Source organism: Macrobrachium nipponense, chromosome 46 (genome assembly GCF_015104395.2).
Source record: "Macrobrachium nipponense isolate FS-2020 chromosome 46, ASM1510439v2, whole genome shotgun sequence".
NCBI lineage: Eukaryota > Metazoa > Arthropoda > Malacostraca > Decapoda > Palaemonidae > Macrobrachium > Macrobrachium nipponense.
This window is the reverse complement of record NC_061106.1, coordinates 40164166-40189951: the sequence shown is the minus strand read 5'-3', so window position 1 is coordinate 40189951 and position 25786 is coordinate 40164166. Positions and strand designations below refer to the sequence as shown.

The window sequence follows — 25786 nt, the reverse complement described above, 5'->3', positions numbered from 1 at the left end:
AGGACAGATTTCATCTGTCAAATTTACAGATTTTTTTAATGCTGTTGATCTTCTGATAAAGTTGAAATTATAAGGATAGATTTTATCTGTCAAATTTATAGATTTTTTAATGCTGTTGATCTTCTGATAAAGTTGAAATTATAAGGATAGATTTTATCTGTCAAATTTTCAATTTTTTTAATGCTGTTGATCTTCAGATAAAGTTGCAATTTTAAGGATAGATTTCATCTGTCAAATTTGCAAATCTTTCAATGCTGTTGATCTTCGAATAAAGTTGCAATTTGTGAATGCTGTTGATCTTCTGATAAAGTTGAAATTTTAATTAAGGATAGATTTTATCTGTCAAATTTTCAATCTTTTTTTTTTAATGCTGTGATCTTCAGATAAAGTTGCAATTTTAAGGATAGATTTCATCTGTCAAATTTGCAAATCTTTCGATGTTGTTGATCTTCGAATAAAGTTGCAATTTTGATAATGCTGTTGATCTCCGGATAAAGTTGCAATTTTAAGGATAGATTTAATTTGTCAAATTTGCAAATTTTTTAATGCTGTTGGTCTTCAGATAAAATTGCAATTATAAGGATAGATTTCATCTGTCAAATTTGCAGATCTTTTAATGCAGTTGATCTTAGGATAATTTTGCACTTATAAGGATAGATGTATGCTGCGCGTCTTGGTTTTATCCTATGAACAAGTAGCCAAAGATGATAAAAATACGAATACGAGGTTGTTTCTCCATATTTAACTCAATTCTGAGCGAATTTTCTTGCTTCTAGTTAGCCTAAACGAATATCTAGATACATGACTTATATGAGAAATCATTCTTGATTCCTTGCTCTGTACAAGAAGGTTTATTACAGGAAATTATGTTTGACCCATAACTGCAGTTTATAATCACCGTTTAACCAGATTTGAGTCATTTCCTTCACTGGAGGCTGCCTCTAATAATTGTTCACCGTCTCAATTGATGCTGTGACTCAAAGAGATTTCCCAACCAAACCTCATTTACCAAGTGATATCTTAATATGCTCAGCAAGTGCCTCCAATTAGGTAACAACTCTTATCTCTAGCAAATCAGGTTTGCTGCCCTGACAAAGAAGCCCTTTATCCCACTTCAGGTGCTCTTACACAAAGGGTCGTACTTCAACCAGGACGTAGCAGGGAGGATACAGTCTATTACAGTCGAACCCACTCTGATGTGGGACTTGGGCGCGTTCTTGGACACGCCCCCGTCGGCTTTCCCCATCTTCACGCAGAGGCCACAGAAAGCAACGGTCTCCATCTACTGCGTCGCTTTTGTCATTCTAGCTGACCTCCAGGTAAAGAGGAGTTTTGTATTCCAGCCTTCGCCTCCTGCTGGCGCTGCTGGTCCTGCTCTGGTTACTAATTACTCTAGTTAGTGGTGGTAACAATAACAGGAGTTCCGGTATTATGAATAATAACAACACTTTTTATTTATTTATTTTTAAGTGATCCGGCATCACGCTACAAGGGTCGTCCAAGCTGGAGAGTAGAAGTAGGAATTGTAGTTGTAATATCAGTAGGAATAGTAGAAGGTTTCATCATGATAATCTACATGGATGTCATTGAGGAGTGAATATATGTTTAAACCAATTATCTAAACAAAAAAAAAGTTATGAAAGATTCGATTGGTGCAAACCATGTAATCAGACAGGATAATAAATGAGGTGAGACCGGAATTAGATGTTCTCCAATAACGAAGAGGAAATGTTTCGAAATCTGAGTTGGTCACTTCTACTGGGAGAAAATAGAAAGAGGAAACAGAAAAAGCAGATCCAGTCAATTTATGTTCGGGTTTCCAACGATCCTTACGTTTCAAAAGAACAATGGAAATCACTTATATGGAGTTTGAAGGATAGAATGGAGATATGATGCGTATTGAAAAGTTGCTCAAAACTGCTGACGTTCTCTCGACAGGCTGTTGGCAAAGCAACGCTGGATATCCAGAGAGGGGAGTGGTTCCAAGGATCAGAAAAAAGGATACTCTCCTACACAGGACCCAGCCTTGATCTTCCGACGGTTGTTGGTCATCCAACTTTAGGTAACTCTGGGTAACATACTCCTAGGTGGCTTCTGCGCTAACCTTGACTGTCTACTTCATCTGACGAAGGAGCTGCTCATTTTTTTGTGGCAATGGTTAAGAAATGATGCCCTTTTATATTCAGAATCTGTCATTTTTCAAATAACAGAAAAACAAATCTTCTAGTATAGAAAACAATAAACAATAATTTTAGGTTCATATTAAAGGAATTAATCTCATTATTTGTCCACAAATACATGCCAATCCGCTTTCAGACGTTCATCTCACTCGAACTTGACCTGAGATTGAATCACTCTTGGTAGCTCATTCGAGAGCAAAGAAATGAAAAACAATACAGAAAACGGGACTTTGATCTTCATTCCTATACTTACAAGGATCGGGCTACCATACGGTACTGGTAACAGTATCACATGCCGCTGTTAACCAGAAGAAAGCCGCGGGAGGGGGAGGAGGAGGTCGTGGCGAACGAGCCCAGAGAACTTACGGTCTCCTGAGGGTTTGTCCCTACTGCCGTGACGGCAAGCCAGAGGTGAGCTTGGTCGAAACCTGGACGCCTAAGTGGGGCTTTGCTCTACACAGAGAGCTCTTTCCTGACGTCTTCCAGGTTTGTGGAACCTTTTAGAGTTGCTTTCCAATTATCTTTCTTTTATGAATGATACGTATATACTCTACATTTAAGAATGCTATGCAGGTCCAAATATTTGTTTTTTTCGCGTATAGGACGGACAGTCCACGCGTAATGAACTTGACTATCTATCACAAAATCTTAAATGAGAAGCAGCCCAGCACCGTAATGGGTACCTGACAGAGTAAACCGACGAAGCAGTTAAAGAATTCATTTAAATACTATCGTTCATCTAGAAAAGCGATAAGACCATAATACCCTCAATTCACTTACCTCTCTGCAGAACTTCAACGGACACGTCTTCCGAATCGTCACGTTGGAGTACGCGCCGTTCAGCTGTTACGAAAAGATTGGAGGAGGGCGCGAAGTCCGTTTAAAAGACTGCGTAGATACCCGCATGATGAACGCCGTTGCTGGAACCCTCAATTTCACTTACAAAGTCAGAGAACCCGCTGATCAGCAGTGGGGATATAAACTGGACAACGGTACTTACACGGGTAAGTATGAAAATTATTGCTAATGATTTTTATTATCTGTTGGTTTGGAAAGCTTTTGCGATCGAAAACACGAGACAGTGGGTTCGAAGCACATTTTGAATTTGAAAACAGATTTGTGGAGAAGCTCGCGTTATCTGTCTAGCGGTTTGCAGAGAATTATTATTGGATAATATTCCATCATCTGATATAACATGTAATGATTCTGCCAACTCATATTAAAAGGAATTGAATATATACATATTCTACAATCTGATATAACATGAAATGTTTCTACAAACTCATATTAAAAGGGATTGAATTTATACATTAACATGACATGACAATACCAACTCATATTCAAAGGAGAATGATCCCATCAGTGGCAGTCTTATACGACAGGGTCTAAAACTCTAAAAGAAGCACATTGTATTTACTTCGCCATTTCTCCTGCTTGATAAAAACCTAGCGCTGGATCTTGGCCACTCCTTCCAGGCAAAGTATATAGAATACACCTTGCTTCCAGGTGTCATCGGAGCCGTCCAGAATTACGCAGCTGATTTCTCGCTGAATGTGGCGTTCACCGGAGATCGGGAGAAGGTCATTGACTACACCGTCGGCTATTACAACGATCCTCTGACCTTCTGTACGACGAAGCCCCGGCCGCTGAACCACGGCCTGGCATTGCTTAGGCCTTTTGAGGCAAAAGTACGAGTTTCCTTCCTAAATTTTTTGTCGTAAAGACCTTTATTTCTGAGTTATCCAGTGATATCCAGCAAGCACTATTCGTTAAATACGAAAAATGTAAAATGTCATGTTTCAGGAATTGTACAATTTCTTTTTTATTTTTATTTATTTATTTATTTATTTATTTAACCTTTATTCTGAGTAATCCAGTGATGTCCAGCAAGCATTATTCGTTAAAAACGAAAAGTGTCATGTTTCAGGTATTGTACAATTTCTTTTTTATTTAATTTTTTATATATTTTTTTTTCTTGGTCTTCCTGTAAAGACCTTTATCAGTATCTGAGTTATCCAGTGATGTCCAGCAAGCATTATTCGTTAAATGATTCGGTGTTGTACAATTTTTTTTAATCTATTTTATTTATTTATTTATTTTTTTTTTTTTTTGTCTTGCTGTAAATACCTTTACAGAATTCCGAGTTATCCAGTGATATCCAGCGAGCATTATTCGTTAGATACGAAAAGTGTAAAATGGCATGCTTCAGGTATTATACAATTTTTCTTTATTTAGTATTTATTTTATTCTTTATTTTATCTTATTTATTTTATTTTTTTTTTTTTTTTTTTTTTTTTATTTTTTTTTTTTTTTTTTTTTTTTTTTTTTTGCTGTAAATACCTTCACTTCTGAGTTATCCAGTGATATCCAGCGAGCATTATTCGTTAAATACGAAAGGTGTAAAATGTCATGTTTCAGGTATTGTACAATTTTTCTTTATTTAGTATTTATTTTATTTTTTATTTTCATTTTATTATTATTTTTTCTAAATACGAAAGGTATAAAATGGCATGTTTGCGGTAATTTACATTTTTTTTGTCTTACTGTAAAGACCTTTTTATTTGTCTTACTGTAAAGACCTTTTTATTTCTGAGTTGTCCAGCGAGCATTATTCGTTCAATACGAAATGTGTAAAAGGGCACGTTTCAGGTATTGTACACATTTTTGATGGGGGCGTTGAATGGTACTTACAACTTAAGTGTTCGATGACTAGGAATGAATGGATAATTTTCAAGACTTCAGAATGAAGACTGTACATCTAATCCCATTCGACATAAAACTAAAAATAAAAATTTTAAAAGTTACTGAATTAGATAAAAAAAAAAAAGTTATTAATTTGAATCAAGAAACATACCTGGTCTACAGGTTTAGGAAAAGTTCCTCTTCCTCTAATTTTTTCAATTCAGGATTGTCTGAAGGAAGCTTATTATTTGGGAAAAACTGTCTATCGCGAGAGTATATATAACGTTCTAAGAGTTCCACGACAATAAAAGATGTTGCGAGTTCGTGTATAATTTAAGAACCCTATACAAAGCTTTCGAAACCTTCCCTGGGTTCATCTTCAGCTTATTTTCCCCTGCTACTTACCGTGGATTTGTCTAACTCTCTACTTCCAGGTCTGGTTGGGATTCGCACTATCCCTTATAGTCATTAGCATCCTCTATTACCTCAGTTGCCAGATACTTCCCGACGAGCGTCAACGCCGGAAGAACCGCGTCAGCCATTTAGAAGCGCTGCCGAAGGAGATACTGAACGTGTTCGGAACCTGCATCTCGTAAGAAATATGACTATTTTTCCCTGAAATTCCATTGTGGTGATAGTTCGACCGCACATTGAGATAAGAATTAGAAAGATTATTATAGAGAACGTGTTCGAATTGTGTATTTCTCGTGCACGTTAATTTATAAAAATTCAGGTAATCTGATAGTGATACCTCGACTGTATTTCCAAATAACAAAGTAAAAACGAGTACACTGCAAGAGTTTTAATACAAATACCGTTGAGAAATATCTCTGAAACAATTGCCACTTCGGGAACTTGTCGAACATATTAACAATAATGTGTCTCGTAAAATGTATATTAATTTGGCCGTAAAATTCAATTGTGACGAGATATCAGTTATGAATTAAGATAAGAAATTAATGTTGATTACTAATTCCAAATGCAAAAAAAAATGATTACTAACTCCAAAGCAAAACAAAAAAACTACATTCTGAGCACGAATTTGAACGCAAATGGCGTTGAGTGATAAATGAGAAACAATTTCTTAAATTTCTTGTGCACTCTTCGAACTAATCAAAAAACTCTCCTTCCACCCCTTCCCCTCCCCCTACCGCGGGGTATTTTTCCCCCCTCCCCAAGACAAGGCACCGAATGGAACACAAGCAACGCGTCTCGTGTCCTCATCGCCACCTGGGTCCTTTTCTCCGTCGTGACAGTGACCTGTTACGTGGCCATGTTGATCGCCTCCTACACCCTTCCGACGCTGTCCCCGACCCTCAACTCTCTGCAGGACCTCGTGGATTCGGGGTTTTCCTGGGGGATTCAGGTGAGGTCCCATCGGTGGATGCCAAACATGGGAGGTCACTGCCCTCGGTGGGTTTTTTTTTTTTTTTTTTTTTTTTTTTTTTTTTGCCTTCTCTCTCTCTCTCTTCTCTGATGCGCTTGCGTTTAACGGTTATTTATTTTTTATGTATGTATGTATATATGTTTATAAATATATATGTATATATATATATATATATACACACATATATATACTGCATAGAAACCGTAATATCAAATTACGATTAACTTAGAAAAGAAATTTTTTCCAGAATTATGTCCATAGTATCTACTCTTCTTTTTTATGTACGTTTGTATATATATATATATATATATATATATATATATATATATATATATATATATATATACATTGCGTAAGAACCCTGCAATATTAAAATCCGCTTAACTTAAAAAAGTAATTCTTTTTAGATTATGTTCGTAATATCTACTACTCTTCATTTTATGTATGTATGTATGTACGCTTGTATATATATATATATATATATATAGTATATATATATATATATATATATATATATATATATATATATATATATATATATTATATATATATACTGCGTAAAATCCCTGTAATATTAAAATATGCTTAACTTAGAAGCAAATTATTTTCAAATTACGTTCATAATATCTATACTAATCTTCATGCAGGATTTGGGAGCTGCGGATTACCAGCTGTTCAAAACATCTCAGGTGCCCCTCTACCAGAGGGTCTTCGCTGGCTTAGACATGTGCCCAGATCTGAATGCCTGTCTGGCTAGGGCAAGGGACACGAGGTATGCTTTTATCACTTGGAGGCTCTACATGGAGGATCGGATAGCAATTAAGTGAGTTTACTTATAGTAGGCGACTACTTGTCTCCCTCTCTATTTCTCTCTCCAAACACGGCACACCATATATATATATATATATATATATATATATATATATATATATATATATATATATATATATATACACATATATATATATATATATATATTTATATATGAATTTTTATCACATCACCGTGATTCATATATACATGCAATAAGTCATTTATGTCAACAGAAGGGGAATTTTTATAGCTGATGACAATTTCGTCCATCTCGTGGAATCGAACCAGCGGGCAGAGGAGAAATCAGGACTTCAGTGACCTCACTTGTTGACCGAGTGGATAAGGTCGCTGAAGTCCTGATTTCTCCTCTGTCCGCTGGTTTCGAATCCACGAAACGACGAAATTATTAACAGGTAAAAAATTCCCCTTTTGGTTAACATATACGAAAATATATTAATTCCGAAACAGAGCGAATTGGATATTATAGGACATTTGTGGTTTTATATATATATATATATATATATATATATATATATATATATATATATATATATATATATATAAAAGCATGTATGCATTTATGTATGTTCATTAATATTATTATATATATATAATATATATATATATATATAATGTGTGTATATATAGATACATATATATATATATATATATATATATATATATATATATATATTATATATGTATATATATATGATATATATATATATATAGTATGTAGTATTTTATTACTTTTTTTGTTTCCCCATAACGTGACCAACAATCAGCGTGATATACAGTAACAATAAAAACGCAAAGCTGTAACTCATCTGCGTAATTCAAAATGTAACCTCCTCTTCCTCCTCCTCCTCCTCCTCCCAGGTACACCTCCAGCACAGGCGAGCGTCAGCTCCACGTAGCGACGGAGGACTTCTTCCCCTCGGAAATCGGCTGGGCCATGAACCCCGGCTGCCCGTTCCGGCAGAAATTCAACAAAATCATCAGGAGGCTTCTGGAGGGCGGGCTCATCACCAAGTGGCTGCACCAGATCATCAACGACCCCGGCCGAAGAGAGACCGCCGACGTCGAAGCCCTTCCAAGACTGGAAGGTCCAGAGCCCCTTGGACTGGAACAACTGCAGGGGATCTTCTACGTCTTCGTCATAGGAAATGTGATCTCGGCCTTGGGCTTTGTAGTTGAATGTGTCGTCAGTTGTTTGAGTAAATAGAAGTGGTTTAATGTTCGAAATGTATTCAGCAACAGGCTTTTTAATCTCTGAGACTAACTTTCAGTTCGAAGATGCTTTCAATGATCAAGCTTTGTCCTACGATGTGGCAACATCTATGACACTCATGCTTTCTTACAATTAAAAAAAAGGCACTGAAATCATTCAAGAAATTCCCGCATTCGGTATACTCAGAGTTCATCTACAAAACTGGCAAATCGTATATTTCCAGTGAGTTGTAAGAAGCTTACAAATGTGTAATCAAAGAAAATAATAAATACGCAAAAATTAAGCATTCAGTTTTTTTTTTAACCATTTCTTAATTTCACGTGAATGAATAAGACTCGTTAAGATTACGAAGTTGTATAGCATTGTTTCTGAAAGGTGTTGTATTTTTATACTAAACTATAAATCATCTAAATGTCCCATGGTGACCGACATGCATAAAAATCGTCTTGTTGAAGCGATTTGTAAACACCTAAGCATTACTTTGGATGTTAAAATAGACTTAATCCTCTTTTCTAAATTAATATAAACCACTTCTCCCAGTACTGGAACCTCACGAACCCTAAAATTTGCTGTTTTCATAAACAAAAAAATAAAAACCTTGAGTAGAAGATTCTTTACGTAACGATCTGCATTTGTCAGCGCTCTTAGAACGACTTTTACTGAGGGGATCATTACTTCATTTCATTAGCAACTCAGATTGGCTTCGTTTCAGAGTGTCAAACAGCCAATTATAGCCCTCCTTGCATGGATATTTCTAATTTCCTTCGGTAACGATAACAAGCAGCCAGGCTGGTTCTTCATTGGCGAGTTAGGTAACGTTACTTTATTATAACCTTCACGTTACTCTTCAGAAAATGCATCTTGTTCCAATAATGCGGATTCCAGCGAAGCCGCATTTTGTAAACACCGAGGTCTGGAAACTGTTTCGCGAAGCATTTTTTGGTTTCTTTCTTTTTATAAAAGTGGGCTACATTCCCATAACATGGTACTGGACCGCAGGAATGTAATTTCGCCTGCTTTGTGATTTTATCTATAGCAACACAAAACATATTTAAAGGAATTTGATTTTTTTGAGGTTTTATATGAAAACCTAGATAATAAAAAGTTGAGCGTATATTGTTTTAACGTTTTCGCTGAGGGACAAAATATTGACAGACTTTAATATGTACCAGTAATTCCCATGAGAAAACACTGCATAACTGATTAGGTTTGAACAGAAATATTAGCTCTCAAACAGTTTGACCTGACTAGATTAGATATATTCCATTTGAATAAATAAAACTCTAAGAACATGTATTCATTTGTTATACATTTTCGTGTACGTTTTTTTATGAGCAAATAATTTTATCAAATATGTACGTATAACAAGAGCACTTGGAAATGTTGAACTTAAAATAATAGAATATATTTACTGTCACTTTTCATGTAATAATAATAATAATAATAATAATAATAATAATAATAATGGGCACAATTTTCAGTGTCGAAAATGATGACAATGGTTGCAGGTCCACTTCACATGCGATATTATTGTGGACCTGCAACCAATAATAATAATAATAATAATAATAACATTAATAATAATAATAATGTCTGTAGCCATCACTATTTTCAAGCCAAAAACAAAAGAAGCCAGTCACCGATGCAAAAACAGAGAACCGGGAATAGTAAATCTTGCGCTAATACCAAAATTATGAAATAATACTAAAATCAATCAGTACATAAGAATTTCATTCTACCATCAAATATGAATGTTGTAGTTCGATGCAAATAAAAAGCGACCATAGTCTCTAAAATCTCGTTGGTCTTCAAACACTTGACTCCCTTGAATGTCAGTCAGTACATTCATAAACATCGAGAAAATGCTATTATGTCACTCATTTAAAACACTCGTACATAAACTTCAGTGCAATTGTACTGACTTACAGGCCAGAGCGTGGAGGGACTTCTGGCGTACGAAACTGACATTATATTTCTATATTTGTTTGTGTTTTTTTTCGTTTTTTTTTCTCAGTCCTCCAATTCGACTGGGTGGCATTTATAGTGTGGGGTTCCATCCTGCCTCCTTATTATTATTATTATTATTATTATTATTATTATTATTATTATTATTATTATTATTATTATTATTATTATTATTATTATTATTATTATTATTATTATTATTTATTTTTTTTTTTTTTGCTCTATCACAGTTCTCCAATTCGACTGGGTGGTATTTATAGTGTGGGGTTCCGGGTTGCATCCTGCCTCCTTAGGAGTCCATCACTTTTCTTACTATGTGTGCCGTTTCTAGGATCTCACACTTCTGCATGAGTCCTGGAGCTACTTCAGCTTCTAGTTTTTCTAGATTCCTTTTCAGGGATCTTGGGATCGTGCCTAGTGCTCCTATGATTATGGGTACGATTTCCACTGGCATATCCCATATCCTTCTTATTTCTATCAGATCTTGATACTTATCCATTTTTTCCTTCTCTTTCTCTTCAACTCTGGTGTCCCATGGTATTGCGACATCAATGAGTGATACTTTCTTCTTGACTTTGTCAATCAACGTCACGTCTGGTCTGTTTGCACGTACCACCCTATCCGTCCTGATACCATAGTCCCAGAGGATCTTTGCCTGATCGTTTTCTATCACTCCCTCAGGTTGGTGCTCGTACCACTTATTACTGCAAGGTAGCTGATGTTCCTTGCACAGACTCCAGTGGAGGGCTTTTGCCACTGAATCATGCCTCTTTTTGTACTGGTTCTGTGCAAGTACCGGGCATTCGCTTGCTATGTGGTTTATGGTTTCATTTTTCGTATTGCACTTCCTACATATGGGAGAGATGTTATTTCCGTCTATCGTTCTTTGATTCCTTCAGTTTCCTTCTTTAGCTCTCCCCTCTGTAGCCATTGCCATGTGTCAGGCTAGTTCTTTAGTCTGTCTCATGTATTGTCCGTGCATTGGTTTGTTGTACCAGTCCTCTGTTCTGTCTGTCATTCTCCTGTCTCTGTATATTTCTGGGTCTTCGTCTACTTTTATTAGTCCTTCTTCCCATGCACTCTTTAGCCACTCGTCTTCACTGGTTTTCAGATATTGCCCCAGTGCTCTGTTCTCGATGTTGACGCAGTCCTCTATGCTTAGTAGTCCTCTCCCTCCTTCCTTTCGTGTTATGTATAGTCTGTCCGTATTTGCTCTTGGATGTAGTGCTTTGTGTATTGTCATATGTTTCCTGGTTTTCTGATCTATGCTGCGGAGTTCTGCCTTCGTCCATTCCACTATTCCTGAGCTGTATCTGATTACTGGCACTGCCCATGTGTTTATGGCTTTTATCATATTTCCGGCGTTGAGTTTTGACTTGGGTATCGCCTTGAGTCTCTGCATATATTCTTTCCTGATCGTGTCCTTCATCTCTTGGTGTTTTATATCCCCTCCTTCCATTATTCCCAGGTATTTGTATCCTATCTCATCTATGTGTTTGATGTGTTATTATTATTATTATTATTATTATTATTATTATTATTATTATTATTATTATTATTATTATTATTATTTGATGTATCAGTCTGTAATGATTATTATTGAAGTTTCTACCCTGTGGAAATCATAGTTCGTTAGATCATCTGCTCTTTGTAAGAAATCTAGATATTTGAAAGTCAAGTTTTATAGGGAAAAGGTTACGGAAAATATACGTGCGTACTGTTTGGGCATTAAAAAAAAAAGTTCTGGAAGAGAAACGAAGACATTTGGTTGATATAGTTGGAAATAGAAATCAGAAAATATTGAAAGACCTTTTATTTGCAATTTCCTTTTGCTGGAAATAAGAATTGCAGCTTCGTCAGGATCTACTTCAAGAATATGTAATGTGCAAAGCATATAAGACTGTTAAAAGCAGGAGGCCGACAGATTGTCCTCTTAAAAGCATTTATTGTAGCACTGGGGATATCAGGTACTGTTTAACGTATATAAGGTAAGCAGTGAAAATGCATACAGGAAAGAGGTAATAAGAACGTCCATATATTGAAATGCAAACTTGCTTGGCATTTAAATAAGTCAGTCAAAGTTCATCGGGAAAGTATCGCACTTTGTAGGTTAACTAGAAAACTGAATGATATGCTATCAGCTCTGAATGCAGTCGAAGACAAGTAAGTATATTGCAATTTTTTTTAGCTTTGTCTTATGACTTTTAGTCAGGTGCCGATGTAATTTTATATTAGTTCAGAGACAATACTAATTTTGAGTCAATGTTGGCGCCATAAAGTTACTAAGTACGTTAAATTACTATACTCGGTTTTTTTCCATCTGTCCACCGGCCTGTGGTGTTTTCTTATGGTAACACTGCGTCCCGGGCTTTAGATAGTTACATTCAGCTTACATTCAACAACAATAATAATATCCTATTTCGAATATTAACGGTTTAATTCGCATACAGTAAATTATTAAAACAGTTTTCAGTTGCAAATGTACACCCAGATATCCTTTTATTTATCTAAAACTTACACATAGCGTAACTATCTAAAGCCCGGGACGCAGTGTTACCATACGCAAACACCACAGGCGGGTGGACAGATGGAAAAAAAAACAGAGTATAGTTCGTTCGTTAAGTCTATAGGGCAAAGGAAGGGATAACGGACATTCGACCTTCACTAAAATATTCTACCCAACAGTTTCCCTCCAATTTATGACTCTCAACCGTAAAGCTTACTTCATATCGCATCTTTTTCCTTCGATGTCACTTAACCAATCAGGAACTTAATTTCAACTCTTCTATTGTAATGTCTCTCATCACAAACTTCTGTATTTTTCCCGTCACTGTTCTCGGAAGTTCGTCCTTGAAAAGGATGTATCTTGGCACCTTGAAGTGAGCGATCTGGAGGAGAGAGACAGTAAACTTCAGGTTTAAATCTTAAGGTCTTAATCAACCTAACGGTTTGTTTTAATATTCAGGCTCGTAATTATCAGATCAATGCCTACATACATTATATATGTTCTCTCTTTACTAGGTTACAAAAAAAAAAAGAAAAAAAAACTTATTAAAGGAATCATAATAGTACTAGCGTGCAACTGTTTCGGTGGTGTCGTACTCTGTTATCCACAGTGAACATCTGTCACCGAAATACTAGTACTAGTGTTGACTGTTTTGGTGGTGTCGTACTCAGTTATCCACAATGAACTTCTGTTACCGAAGAATGGAATTTTGATAACCATGACCAATCCAGAAGATTAATCAAACCTACTATATACATTTGATAGTCTATACATACGTACCTTCCCTTTGCACCAAGCTCTCAAGGCCTTTTCGTCAAGGGAAGAATTGTCAGCTCTTCGAATCCAGGCCGCCATTTCTTCTCCCATCCTGGAATCAGGAACTCCAAACACCTGGAAACGGAAGAGACTTCGATTAGACTGATGGAAGGATAGACTTATAAATGTTTCATTAAGTCTCATAGTACGTATTGATTCATAGAATTTGATAATGCTAGTGTTTAATAGGCCTAGTATGCCGAACTAACTACAAGATCTTTCTACGAATTCTTCGTGTTCTTTAAGGTAGAAGAAGGATGAAGTATAATCACACATATTCGTCAAAAATGGCATAATAAAATGGACAAAATATCTTAACCATTAAGTACGAGAAAAATAGAATCCGTCTCTTTTCACATTCAGTTATAAGTAACCCAAGTGACGCTTACCTGGGCTTCTATCACTTCCGGATGTTGCATGAGGAAATTCTCAATCTCAGCCGGAAAGAGATTTTCTCCTCCACGGATAATCATGTCTTTGATTCTGCCGATTATCTTTGCATAGCCATCGGGCTGGATGACAGCCAGATCTCTATTGAAAACAGAAAGATATTCCCGTTATACTTAAAGACAGTCTCGATCGAAATGTAGACTACAACACTTCTAGGGAAACTACAAACTAACATATGATGGACGAAGTGGTTGTTGATATCTTAGACCTAGGCTGACATGATTGCAATCAAATTAACGTTGAAGAGAGGAGATAAACTGAGTTTGATACCAGATAGTTTCACTATGACTTCAAATGGTGTCGCAAACCTATAGGTCTAGGAAGGTAGGGGCAATTCACAGCTCAGAGGCGTTAGTCACCTATTTAAGATTCTTGTACACTTTACACACATCCACCTGATTTTCGCTGTATGTCTCCCCAAGTTGAAGCCATTTTAAACACCATACTGTTTAATTTTATCATAACAGCAGGTAATATTTAATGGAAAGATGATAATCAAGAGATACTTTGCTGAAAGAGGTCGCTTAAATGTTAGCCAAATGGTCACACGTAGACAATCATTGCATTAATTAAGCAGCGTGGTCTACAATCGTCCTGGTTCCTACCACAAGAAACAAGAGTATAGCCTGAAGTGCTTTGTCATGACAACAATCTTTGCCATTTTTGAGATAAGTTGTCGACACTATACTCAACGAGATAAGAGCTTTGATAGCGTACAATTAAACTAACCCAGTCTTTAGCCATCTGTCTTCTGACATTATCTCCTTTGTTTTTTCCGGATCATCCCAGTAGCCGAGGAAATTGCAGTAACCCCGAATGCAAAGTTCACCAGAATCTCCAGCTTTGGTTATTCTGCCATTTTCGTCAACCACTTTTACCTCGTAGGAAGATTAAGGACATTAATTATAATAATGTATATATATTAGATATATGTTATATATTATACTATCTAAGTGTCTGTCGTATATGTACATATATGATATATATATATATATGATCATATATATATATATTATATATATATATATATATATATGGTATTATATATATATAGTATGTATATATATATATATGTATATATTAATATATTATATATATTATATATATATGAACTCGGTAAAAAATGTTCTGTAACAACAGAATTGCCATCTAATAAAAGGAGCCCATAAAAGCACCAAAATGTAGAGAGAAAAGTACTATATTTCAGAGACTGCTGTCTCTCTCTTCAGGTATATGAATGAGAAAAGTTTACAGAAAAGGTGGTATTTATACCAAGAGATCCGTCCACAAGTAAGCCAATTTAGGTCACCCCCGCTGATAATCTTCCTTTAATCTTCTTAAGCGTTGGTTGAATGAAAACTTCGTCGACGACATCCGAAACCCTGCTTCTCTTTTATTAAGGCCGATTCCATCATTTGACTCTTGTACCGGCAGTTGCTGCTATATTACGTGACAAATTTCAGTTTATTCTATGGTTATGTTCATTTATATGGTTGAAAATAGCCGAGTTCTGTTGTCCATACCTAACTGACCGTTTGTGTTGTATTAATCTCTGGGGAAGTGATTTACCTGTAAATCCGATGTAAGATTGGTCACAGTCCTGGCATGGGATCTCATAGACCCCAGAGTCCTTGGGAGATGTCTTTTGTTGGACGTTAATCAGGTTGCTAGCTACACCTATCTTGATAGTAATGTCGTGATAGCTAAAGTAGTGAATATATGAAAGTGAGAACGTTGGTTTTCTGTATATGGTAAATTTGTATTCTGTCGTGTCTCTGATGTTTTAATAATCAGAGACACGACAGAATACAAATTTACCATATACAGAAAACCAACGTTCTCACTTTCAGAGCCTTACGTATTTGTTCCCCAGATTTCCTGGAAAAAGAATTTGAACTAATTCGCAAGCAACTTTCGTCTTTAAAGTATCCTGACCATATAATTGAGAAAGCAATTCAAAAAGCAAACGTAATTTTCTACCGACCCCCTAAAGACAAGACCAGAGACACACCCAACAATAAAATAAAAATTCCTCACCTGGAGACGATTAAGAGAGTAACCCACACCCTTGGGAAATCCAACCCTTTTGCATTTACCTACCCAAACACCTTAGCCAAATCCCTGATTAACGTCCAACAAAAGACATCTCCCAAGGACTCTGGGGTCTATGAGATCCCATGCCAGGATTGTGACCAATCTTACATCGGATTTACAGGTAAATCACTTCCCCAGAGATTAATACAACACAAACGGTCAGTTGGGTATGGACAACAGAACTCGGCTATTTTCAACCATATAAATGAACATAACCATAGAATAAACTGGAATTTGTCACGTGTAATTTATAGCAGCAACTGCCGGTACAAGAGTCAAATGATGGAATCGGCCTTAATAAAAGAGAAGCAGGTAATGAACATCTCAAAAGGCGCGTGGGTTTCGGATGTCGTCGACGAAGTTTTCATTCAACCAACGCTTAAGAAGATTAAAGGAAGATTATCAGCGGGGGTGACCTAAATTGGCTTACTTGTGGACGGATCTCTTGGTATAAATACCACCTTTTCTGTAAACTTTTCTCATTCATATACCTGAAGAGAGAGACACGTCATCTCTGAAATATAGTACTTTTCTCTCTACATTTTGGTGTTTTTATGGGCTCCTTTTATTAGATATATATATATATATATATATATATATATATATATATATATACTATATGTGATATATATATATATATATAGATAGATAGATAGATAAAAGCTTGCGACAAATTACTGTTGTTAAGTCACAACAGTTATTCCTATCCAGTAAGTGTATCTATGAGGTTATAAATCTGATAATCAGTGTTACAATGAATACAAAGCTCTACAAAAAAACTTAATATATCTTTCTTAAATATTATACTAAACTGCAAAATGTCTAAAAGACAGAACACGCAAACTCAGTCAATTAAGAACACGGTGAAGGAAAGAGAGGGATTAAGAATGTGGCTGTTGTTTGAGATTAAGCTGGCCTTATGCCAGCACGGGCTCTTGCTCATAGAGCAGCCCGAGAAGAGGGTGGTTATAGTAGATTCACATCATCGAGGCATCTAATGTCTAGGCCAGTCCCTTAAGACGCTCCTGATTGGCTGTTGATAAGCCAATCACAGGGCTGGAAACTCGCAGTCTCTCGAGAGAGAGTTCACATATGCAGGATGTATGTTCCATCTATCCCTCAGCAGAGGTGGAACATACAACCTGACTATGTGAACTCTCTCGAGAGAGACTGAGAGTTTCCAGCCCCGTGATTGGCTAATCAACAGCCAATCAGGAGCGTCGTAAGGGACTGGCCTAGACGTCTAATGCACGGTTGATGTGAATCTACTTTTTTTTTTCTTTCTCTTTATATAGTTACCTCGGTGTGGTCAGAAGGATACCCAATGGTGGATGAACGAACACTTGGGGCATCTGCTGGAAAACACTGGAAGGTCACTGGGCTGGTTTCTGTCATGCCATACATCACCTGTGCAAAAGGAATTCACCTGAGGATTTTTTTTCTTGCTCTGTTAACCTGGCTATAATTATTGGAACGTACTTAGTGAAGTTGCCATTACAAAAGTAAATATGTAACCCCTTATGGAGGTAATATTATATTTCAAATTTATCTATGATTATTTTACAGGATTATTTTTATTACTTTGTTACTGTAGCTGTAATTACTTAATGGAACGTACTTAATAAAGTAGACATTACAAAAGTAAAAATGTAACCTCTTATGGAGGTAATATTACATTTCAAATTTGTCTATGATTATTCTTTAGGATTATTTTTTAGAGATTCATTAAGTATACAAAGCATCATTCAAGTATGTTAGAGTTGGATTTTGACAACCGATGAAAAATTGTCACAAATTTCTGTAAGCCTACTAGCGGGTATGAATATGGGCATAGTTGTGCCCATGGCTTCACTCGCCTTTTGAAAAATGCTGCTACAAAGGAACTTATTCGAGATTGAGAAACTATAATACAAACTCAGTGGCATTCAGACAGCCATTTTGTTCAATGAAATAATAATAATAATAATAATAATAATAATAATAATAATAATAATAATAATATGGTTACCAAGAAGTCCTTCATATTCAGTTCACTCATAACCGATTCAACCAGCTCCTGCGGGCAAGGTGCCCCTGCCATGATGCCCGTAAACAAATGCCCCAGAACTCTAGGTTTATTCCGCTGAGAATTCAGGACGTCGACGAACATCGTCGGCGTCCCATAACAGGACGTGACTCTGCAAAGACAAAAGACGATCGTTGTTATGGGCTAAATTAGTTCTATTTCTAGGAGACAGATGAAAGATTGACGGAAATGGGCTAAACTATTTCTATTTCTAAAGACAGATGAAAGATTGACGGAAAATGGGCTAAACTATTTCTATTTCTAGGAAACAGATGAAAGATGATAGACACATTATTTTTGTCAGTAAGATACTCTGCTTCCTCCTCCAAGGAAGCTATAAACTTGACGCAAAGGTGAATGAATCTTGTTTTGAAGTATTACTCTGAATGTTCTCGTGATAGCCGTGCTTCTGCCGTATACTAGTGAGAGGACATGAAGACAGATTTCAAAGCAAAATAGAAATAAAAAAAGACCCCAACAGTGGGTACACATATAGTCTAAAAAAAACTTAGTTCCCGTCCATCGATTCTGCATCAGTCATCAATCCGTCTACCCCTACGCTAAACCCATATTTCTCATGAGCATTTGGGGAGTCATATCTTTAAAAAAACAGCTACGAATACACTTTTTCATTCACTAGAAACATCTAAAAGACCAACAAACCTCTCATCCTGCAACGCCTGCACACTGGCGTCCGAATCGAACCCTAGGCTGGGGAGGACGCACGTTGCTCCGAAGTGCGCGCTACTCAGGGTCCCAGCGACGCAGCCGAAACAGTGGTACAAGGGCACCTGTACGCATATCCGATGTTCCTGAGGAGAAGGGAATCTCATTGAATGACGAGAAAAGGAGCTGACGTCTTTTGCTCGTTAGGAATAAACGTCAGGTCAATTTGACAAGAAGGTGAATCATCATGACCCCGGAACATCTTTTGAAATTGGTTTTGTTTTTGACTTATATCAGGTTCTCTTAGCGCAGTTTATTTTTGTCAGTCAATGGAAAACTTCGAGAAACTGATGATGAGAACCAGATTCTCTCTACAGAAGGTCCATTCAATTGAGTTCTATCAACATTCATCCAGCTTTGAACTTCCTGATTACCAAAAAAAAAAAATAAATAAATAAATAAAATAAAATAGGGAATCTGATGAGTTCAATGTCACATAGAATCTTCCTAAAGATTTTCGTCTTGAATCCATAATCTCACTTCACAGACAAATATAAGACAGACAGACAGGACAGAGAGAGAGAGAGAGGATAGAGAGAGAGAGAGAGAGAGAGAGAGAGAGAGAGAGAGAGAGAGAGAGAGAGAGAGAGTTGCTTCCTCCTACCTTCTCTCCATATCCACTTCGCTTTCCAATTCCATATGCATTGTTGACTAGCATGTGATGAGACAGCATTGCACCTTTTGGTTTACCTGTTGTGCCCTGTAAAAAATATATAAAAATAAATAAACAGAAAGAAGGCGACCTAAAGCGTAAAGACAAAATTTTTAAAAAAATGTACCAATTAATTTTGCGTTGTGTACATACACACGTTACACACGTATATATATTATATATATATATATATATATATATATATATATATATATATATATATATATATATATATATATATATATATATATATATATATATAGTATATACAGAAGCCAAGTACTATGTCGTACCTCTAAGTAAATGGGGATACAATCCACAATGAAGTCAAATCCTTCTGTAGTTTAAATCCTGTACAAGAAATATATATTTTAAACTACAGAGGGATTTTACTTCATTGTGGATTGTATCCCCATATATATATATATATATATATATATATATATATATATATATATATATATAATATAGCTGAAGGAAAAATTCAGACATCTAACACAACCAATTGCTACTGTAAGGATTTTCTTACTAAACTGATATATTCAATAAAAGTAACATAATACTGTCATAAAGACAAAAATCAATCTCCTTATTCACGAACATAGTATATTTGCACAAAATAAATCCAATACTAAAAAACTACATAATATAAAGTGCTCCAGTGAAATGCTTCTTTCTAGGTCTTACCGAAGTGAACTGAATATTGCAAGATTCGTCGAACTGGATATCAGAAGACAGCTTTTCCAGGTCCCTCATATGAGTGCTCTCTCCGGCCTCCAGTACGTCGTCGAATTTATATGTGCCTCTGGAAGGAAAGAGGTGACGCTGATTTATATAGGTCTAGTGCATCTGTGTATACTCTATTTTTTTCCATCTGTCCACCCGCCAGTGGTGTTTGGGTATGGTAACACTGCGTCCCGGGCTTTAGATAGTTACACTGTGTAAGTTTTAGGTAAATAAAAGGATATCTGGATGTACATTTGCAACTGAAAAGTGTTTTAATAATTTACTGTATGCGAATTACACTGTAAATATTCGAAATAGGATATCGTTATTATTGTTGAATGTAAGCTGAATGTAACTATCTAAAGCCCGGGACGCAGTGTTACCATACGCAAACACCACAAGCGGATGGACAGATGGAAAAAATCAGAGTATAGTTAAGAACTGGAATTGACTTATAAGATTTAGGCCAAATGCTGGGATCCAAGAGGTCATTCGGCACTGAAAGGGGATTGATAATAAAAATGTTTGAAAGGTGTAACAGGAGGAAAACCTCGCAGCTGCACTAGGAAACAATTAAAAGGTGAAAAGTAATAAGGAAGAAAGAGAATATGAACGGAGGTACAATAAAAAGAGTGAAAGGCGTTGCAGCCACGGGCCGAAGGGGACACTGAAAAGAACCTTAAATGGTGCCTACAGTGCACCGCGCAAGGTACATTCTAAATTTGCATCAATGTCCTGTGCAATCTAGATACTGATGTAGGTTTCTGGTTACAAAGATTTGGGTGTATAAGTAGATGTTCTTGAAGAAAATAATAAAACAAAAAAATTAAATATCTTTTTTTTGAAAAGGGATTTTTTGAATCAACCATTGCCAATCTGCCAGTAATGTTTATCACCAGATCTCTGAAGCCATTGATATTTTACGCGTTTATTGTCTTCCTTAAGGATATCTTGTTAAGGACACAGATCTTACCCGAGGTCCTTATTGTCTTCGTTAAGGATATCTTGTTTTAAGGACATAGGAACATATGTCTTACCCGAGGTCCTTCTCCGTCCTAATGATGACTTGCTTCAAGTGAGGAATCTCTCTGGACATCAGTTCCCCAGGGCGGCTGTCGGGTAACTCTGGGGCCAAATCACACAGCATCTTGTAGTAGCTGCAGATTAATAAATAAATAAATAAATAAATAAATTAAAAAAAATCAGAAATGTCTTGCTGGCCTTTGGTTGTGTGACGCCAGATTTTCAGATGACAAGGTAATAATGTGGATTGGTAGTCTTTCTTGTCGTTTTTTCTTCGTTTAGATATTTATGTATTTTGCGAAAGAAGACAAAAAAAGAAGTTGATTACAAGAAGGGTGGAAGGCGTATTTTCACGAGAGCGTACAATTGGACACAAAAATAGTGATAAAGGGTTTCGAAAATATTATGACTCAAAAGAAAAAAAGTAATGGATTATCTGAACAACTAATATAAACCTATTATTTACATATATACACAAATGTTTAGACAAAAAGTCAAACGAAAATGTGAAAAACTATCTAATATCGAAAAAAAATCACAAAAAGGGAATACAGTCAATTGTTCTGCAATATTGAAAATGAACCAACCAGAAACAAGTGAAGTACATTTACATCTTAATATAGAACAGTGACTGCTAAGAAAATACAAAGATTATTTCGCTTAAATACAAATGATAAGAGGCTTTGGTATGTGCAATTTTACCTTGAAATTTATAAATATATTTTTAAAAAGATTTTATCAGCTAATATAACCAAAAGATAAGTAATACTTGATTACGAAACAAAATCAGATTGCAAATCACTTCACACGTAAAAGATAATAGTTACTCAAAGCCGTAAAATAGCAATCCAAACATTAAGATAAGAGATAAAATGGGATTGTTGATCCACTGGTGAAATACACTAGAAATTGTTTTGAAGGTCCACCGTTACTTGCGTTCACTTCAAGCTATACGCTGTTTTTTTTTTTTTTTTTCTGTCCATCCGCCTGAGGTGTTTGCGTATGGTAACACTGCGTCCCGGGCTTTAGATAGTTACGCTATGTGTAAGTTTTAGGTAAATAACAGGATATCTGGGTGTACATTTGCAACTGAAAAGTGTTTTAATAATTTACTGTATGCAAATTACACCGTTAATATTCGAAATAGGATATTATTATAATTGTTGACTGTAAGCTGAATGTAACTATCTGAAGACCGGGACGCAGTGTTACCATACGCAAACCCCACAGGCGGGTGGACAGATGGAAAAAAACAGAGTATGTTCAGGAGGTTACCGAGAACTACTGAAAACAGCTCTCACTTACTCGGACGTTTTGAAGGCTTCGTCGCAAACAATGGCTTTTACGCCTACTTTATTCAGGCAGAATTGCAGCTCGCTTGGTCGGTAAGCAGGATTAATGTTGACCTAAAAAGGCGGAGATGTACATAGAGAAGACGATGCATAAGACCGGGAGCTCTGGACAGCTTTTTTTTTCTCCGTGTTCCCAGCGTCTTTAGGTTTGCGCATGTGCAAGAGAAATCCTGGCGATTTTTTACTAGTGGAACTCAGCTACATCTCTCTTGAATAGACATCCTACTAAAGCAGATTCACATCACCCGTGCATCTGATGTCTAGGCCAGTCCCTTAGGACGCCCCTGATTGGCTGTTGATAAGCCAATCACAGACCTGGAAACTCTCAGTCTCTCGAGAGAGAGTTCGCGTAGGTAAGATGTAAGTTCCTCCTCACCTGAGGGATACTTTTGAAAGACGTATCCCCAAGGAGAGGTGGAACATACATACTGCCTCTGTGAACACTCTCGAGAGAGACTGAGGAGAGTTTCCAGCCGTGTGATTGGCTTATCAACAGCCAATCAGGAGCGTCGCAAGGGAATGGCCTAGACATCAGATGCACGGGTGATTAGAATCTACGTTAGTACTTAATCGTGACTGTCTTCAGAAGGACAATGAGAATAACATGCTTTAATACTAACCAATATTCTAAGAGCAATATTCTTAAAGTAAACAATTGGTTAATTCGACCACAAAAAAACTAGCCTCACGAGGTGGATTTCTAGTTTACCAGAATCAGCCCAGCCTTAGCAGCCGCGAACTGCGTCAGGTACCATTCGTAGGTGTTCTGTCCCCAGATTCCGAGTCTCTCACCTCTCTTGAGGCCCAAGGCTAAGAATCCGGCAGCTAGTCTGTTGGCCTAAAGAGACAAAGCATTAGAAAACAACTATCATATTGGAAACGGTGAAAGTAACCTCCAATACGCTAACAACCATTGTATCTCGGTCCACCAATAACTTTACCATATTTGTTTCATATTCGAAGTAATTGCTATATATTTATCACTTCTTATTGAAGAAAACTCGGGACTTCAAACATTTGTTTTTATAGTTCAAGACTCATTTGCATTGTTAGCAAAGAAATTGAATGAGCTATCTGATATCATTCTGTATCTTATGACAAGTGGTTATTGAGAAATTTATATGAAGACAAAAATTGCAAATCTATTTAGAAAAGAGTACATTGATTCTGACTTCTAATTCTTTGCTAAGCCATAGTAATGTGTAAATATTGTATGTATTTTCATTTTGTATTATTTTGTAACATCCTACTTATTATGTAATGAATGTGATATTTTTATTTATAAAAGAAAAATAAATATATCATTCTGTCTGGCCAAAATGTCACGAACTTGGTGAATTGTTTCCATCAAATACATAAGTGTAACTAAACCGGTGGAGGAGAGACTCAACCGACGAAATTTGCTCAGAAAAAAAAAAAAAAAAAATACATGGTACGAACGTCTTCATTGGCCTGCGAGAATGTCTTCCTAATTCCCTGATGAACAGAGACCACTGCTTCCCTGTCTCCGTACTGGCGTTCAGCTACATCCAGAAGTTGGCCGATTGTAATTCCGAGCAGGGGCCAGTCTCCCACGCTGCTCGTATAACTGGTGACCAACGGAGGTTTTGTGCCATTTGGCCTGGGAATAAATCAGATCGGATAATGTTATTCCATGTAGATTTATATGTATGTTTAAATATATAAGTAATTATTTTTATACTCTACACAACACGCACAAACACACATACCTTTATATATATATATATATATATATATATATATATATATATATATATATATATTATACATAGTATAATTACTCACTACGCTGACGAAAATCTGAATATTCAGCTAAAAACATTACATGAGAAAGCTGAACACCGCTAGAGAAATATAACCATGATAAGAAAAATAATTATACGATATCTTGAACTGCTCGTACATAACTGAACATGCTACTGTAACAATCTGTATAATTTATCTGCTTACTAATCCACTGGAAAAAAGTTTTGGGGTTTCACGAACAAAGCAACCTAATTATTACGAAAATTCCCCACGGGATTTGATCACGGTTAGATTAGAGGAAACTTGTACTAGTCACTTTTGCTCCAAAAAGTCACAGCTTTTAAAACTATATGAATTGTCAAGGCTATGGCAAGATGGCAATCCAGACAACAGAGAACTTCAGATTATCGATGAGAGCGGTCTGGCATGTTATATGAGGACGTTTATATCCAAGTCATTTACAAAATACTCGACGAGCATCTTGTCTTCAGATGGGGTACTACAGATAAGATGAAACTTCGTGAGATGCTTTTCGTAACTGGACGAAAGTCCTGCTGCTGCATTTTAAAACCAGCCGTCATTTGTTTTTACTTCACTAAGCCTCGCCTTCATGTCACAGTAGGCTTATATCTACGTCTAGGCTATAGTGAAAGCAGCTAACGGACAAAGCCAGAAGAAATTAAGCTTTCCTCTTGAAAAGAGACAAGAGTATAAGTGACAAGTATATCACGTCGCCGCTGAATTAGTACTATAGTCTAGATTTTCACTGACGAAATCATTCACCATTTAATTTTTTTTCAAATGTGAAGCCGTGCAGTTAAAATACCGAGATGAACTCTCTTACGGCCAGTTATACAGAGATATAAACAACTGAAAGCAAAATTCGTTTTCAACAAACAAAACAACTGTCGTTACCTAACGAATGTTTTCAGCAGCGAGAGGCAATAATCTCGCCTCCTACTAAATCGTGTTGTTATCACTCTCACACTCATTGTTACACTGAGTGAGAGCACCAACCAGCCAGCCAAAGTCCAAAGACCTTGTTAACCATCAGTAAACACGATAATCTGCTGGCTCACGCAGAGATGTGAGACTCTGGTACCTCTATAACGGAAAGATAAGATAAGGAGACGATGCACTTCATCCATTTTATAGATAACATCTCGGTAAATCTGTCACAATAATCCTCAACTAAGAAGAAGGAGTAGTACTAGTTTAGACAAAAACATAACTTACATTAGCAACAGCTATGCCCTCGTGCAGGGTACAGGCGTTATGTAAACACATCATATTTTTTTTTATATCTACGGCTCTGTTGGTGGGTTGGAGCCCAGGAATTCCTTAAAGGGTT

The 25786-nt window shown here is 36.3% G+C and overlaps 2 protein-coding genes across 2 annotated transcripts; one reads left to right on the top strand and one right to left on the bottom strand.

Moving 5' to 3' along the window:
* Positions 1-488: 488 nt before the first annotated feature.
* Positions 489-4501, top strand: LOC135214938 (probable glutamate receptor). The gene is made up of 2 exons (XM_064249429.1): positions 489-3184; positions 3687-4501. Exons 1-2 carry the CDS (start codon positions 3085-3087, stop codon positions 3899-3901), a joined length of 315 nt encoding a protein of 104 aa, XP_064105499.1. The 5' UTR covers positions 489-3084; the 3' UTR covers positions 3902-4501.
* A 7555-nt stretch (positions 4502-12056) lies between these two features.
* LOC135214937 (medium-chain acyl-CoA ligase ACSF2, mitochondrial-like) lies at positions 12057-25548 on the bottom strand. Its single transcript, XM_064249428.1, has 14 exons — positions 25351-25548; positions 24109-24289; positions 23378-23506; positions 22622-22722; positions 21331-21450; positions 20255-20372; positions 19520-19615; positions 18853-19001; positions 18133-18301; positions 17424-17531; positions 14760-14908; positions 13970-14111; positions 13545-13655; positions 12057-13146 (listed from the first exon to the last, which is right to left on the bottom strand). The coding sequence occupies exons 1-14, from the start codon at positions 25425-25427 to the stop codon at positions 13021-13023; spliced, it is 1776 nt and encodes a 591-aa protein (XP_064105498.1). The 5' UTR covers positions 25428-25548; the 3' UTR covers positions 12057-13020.
* Between the last annotated feature and the right edge of the window lie 238 nt (positions 25549-25786).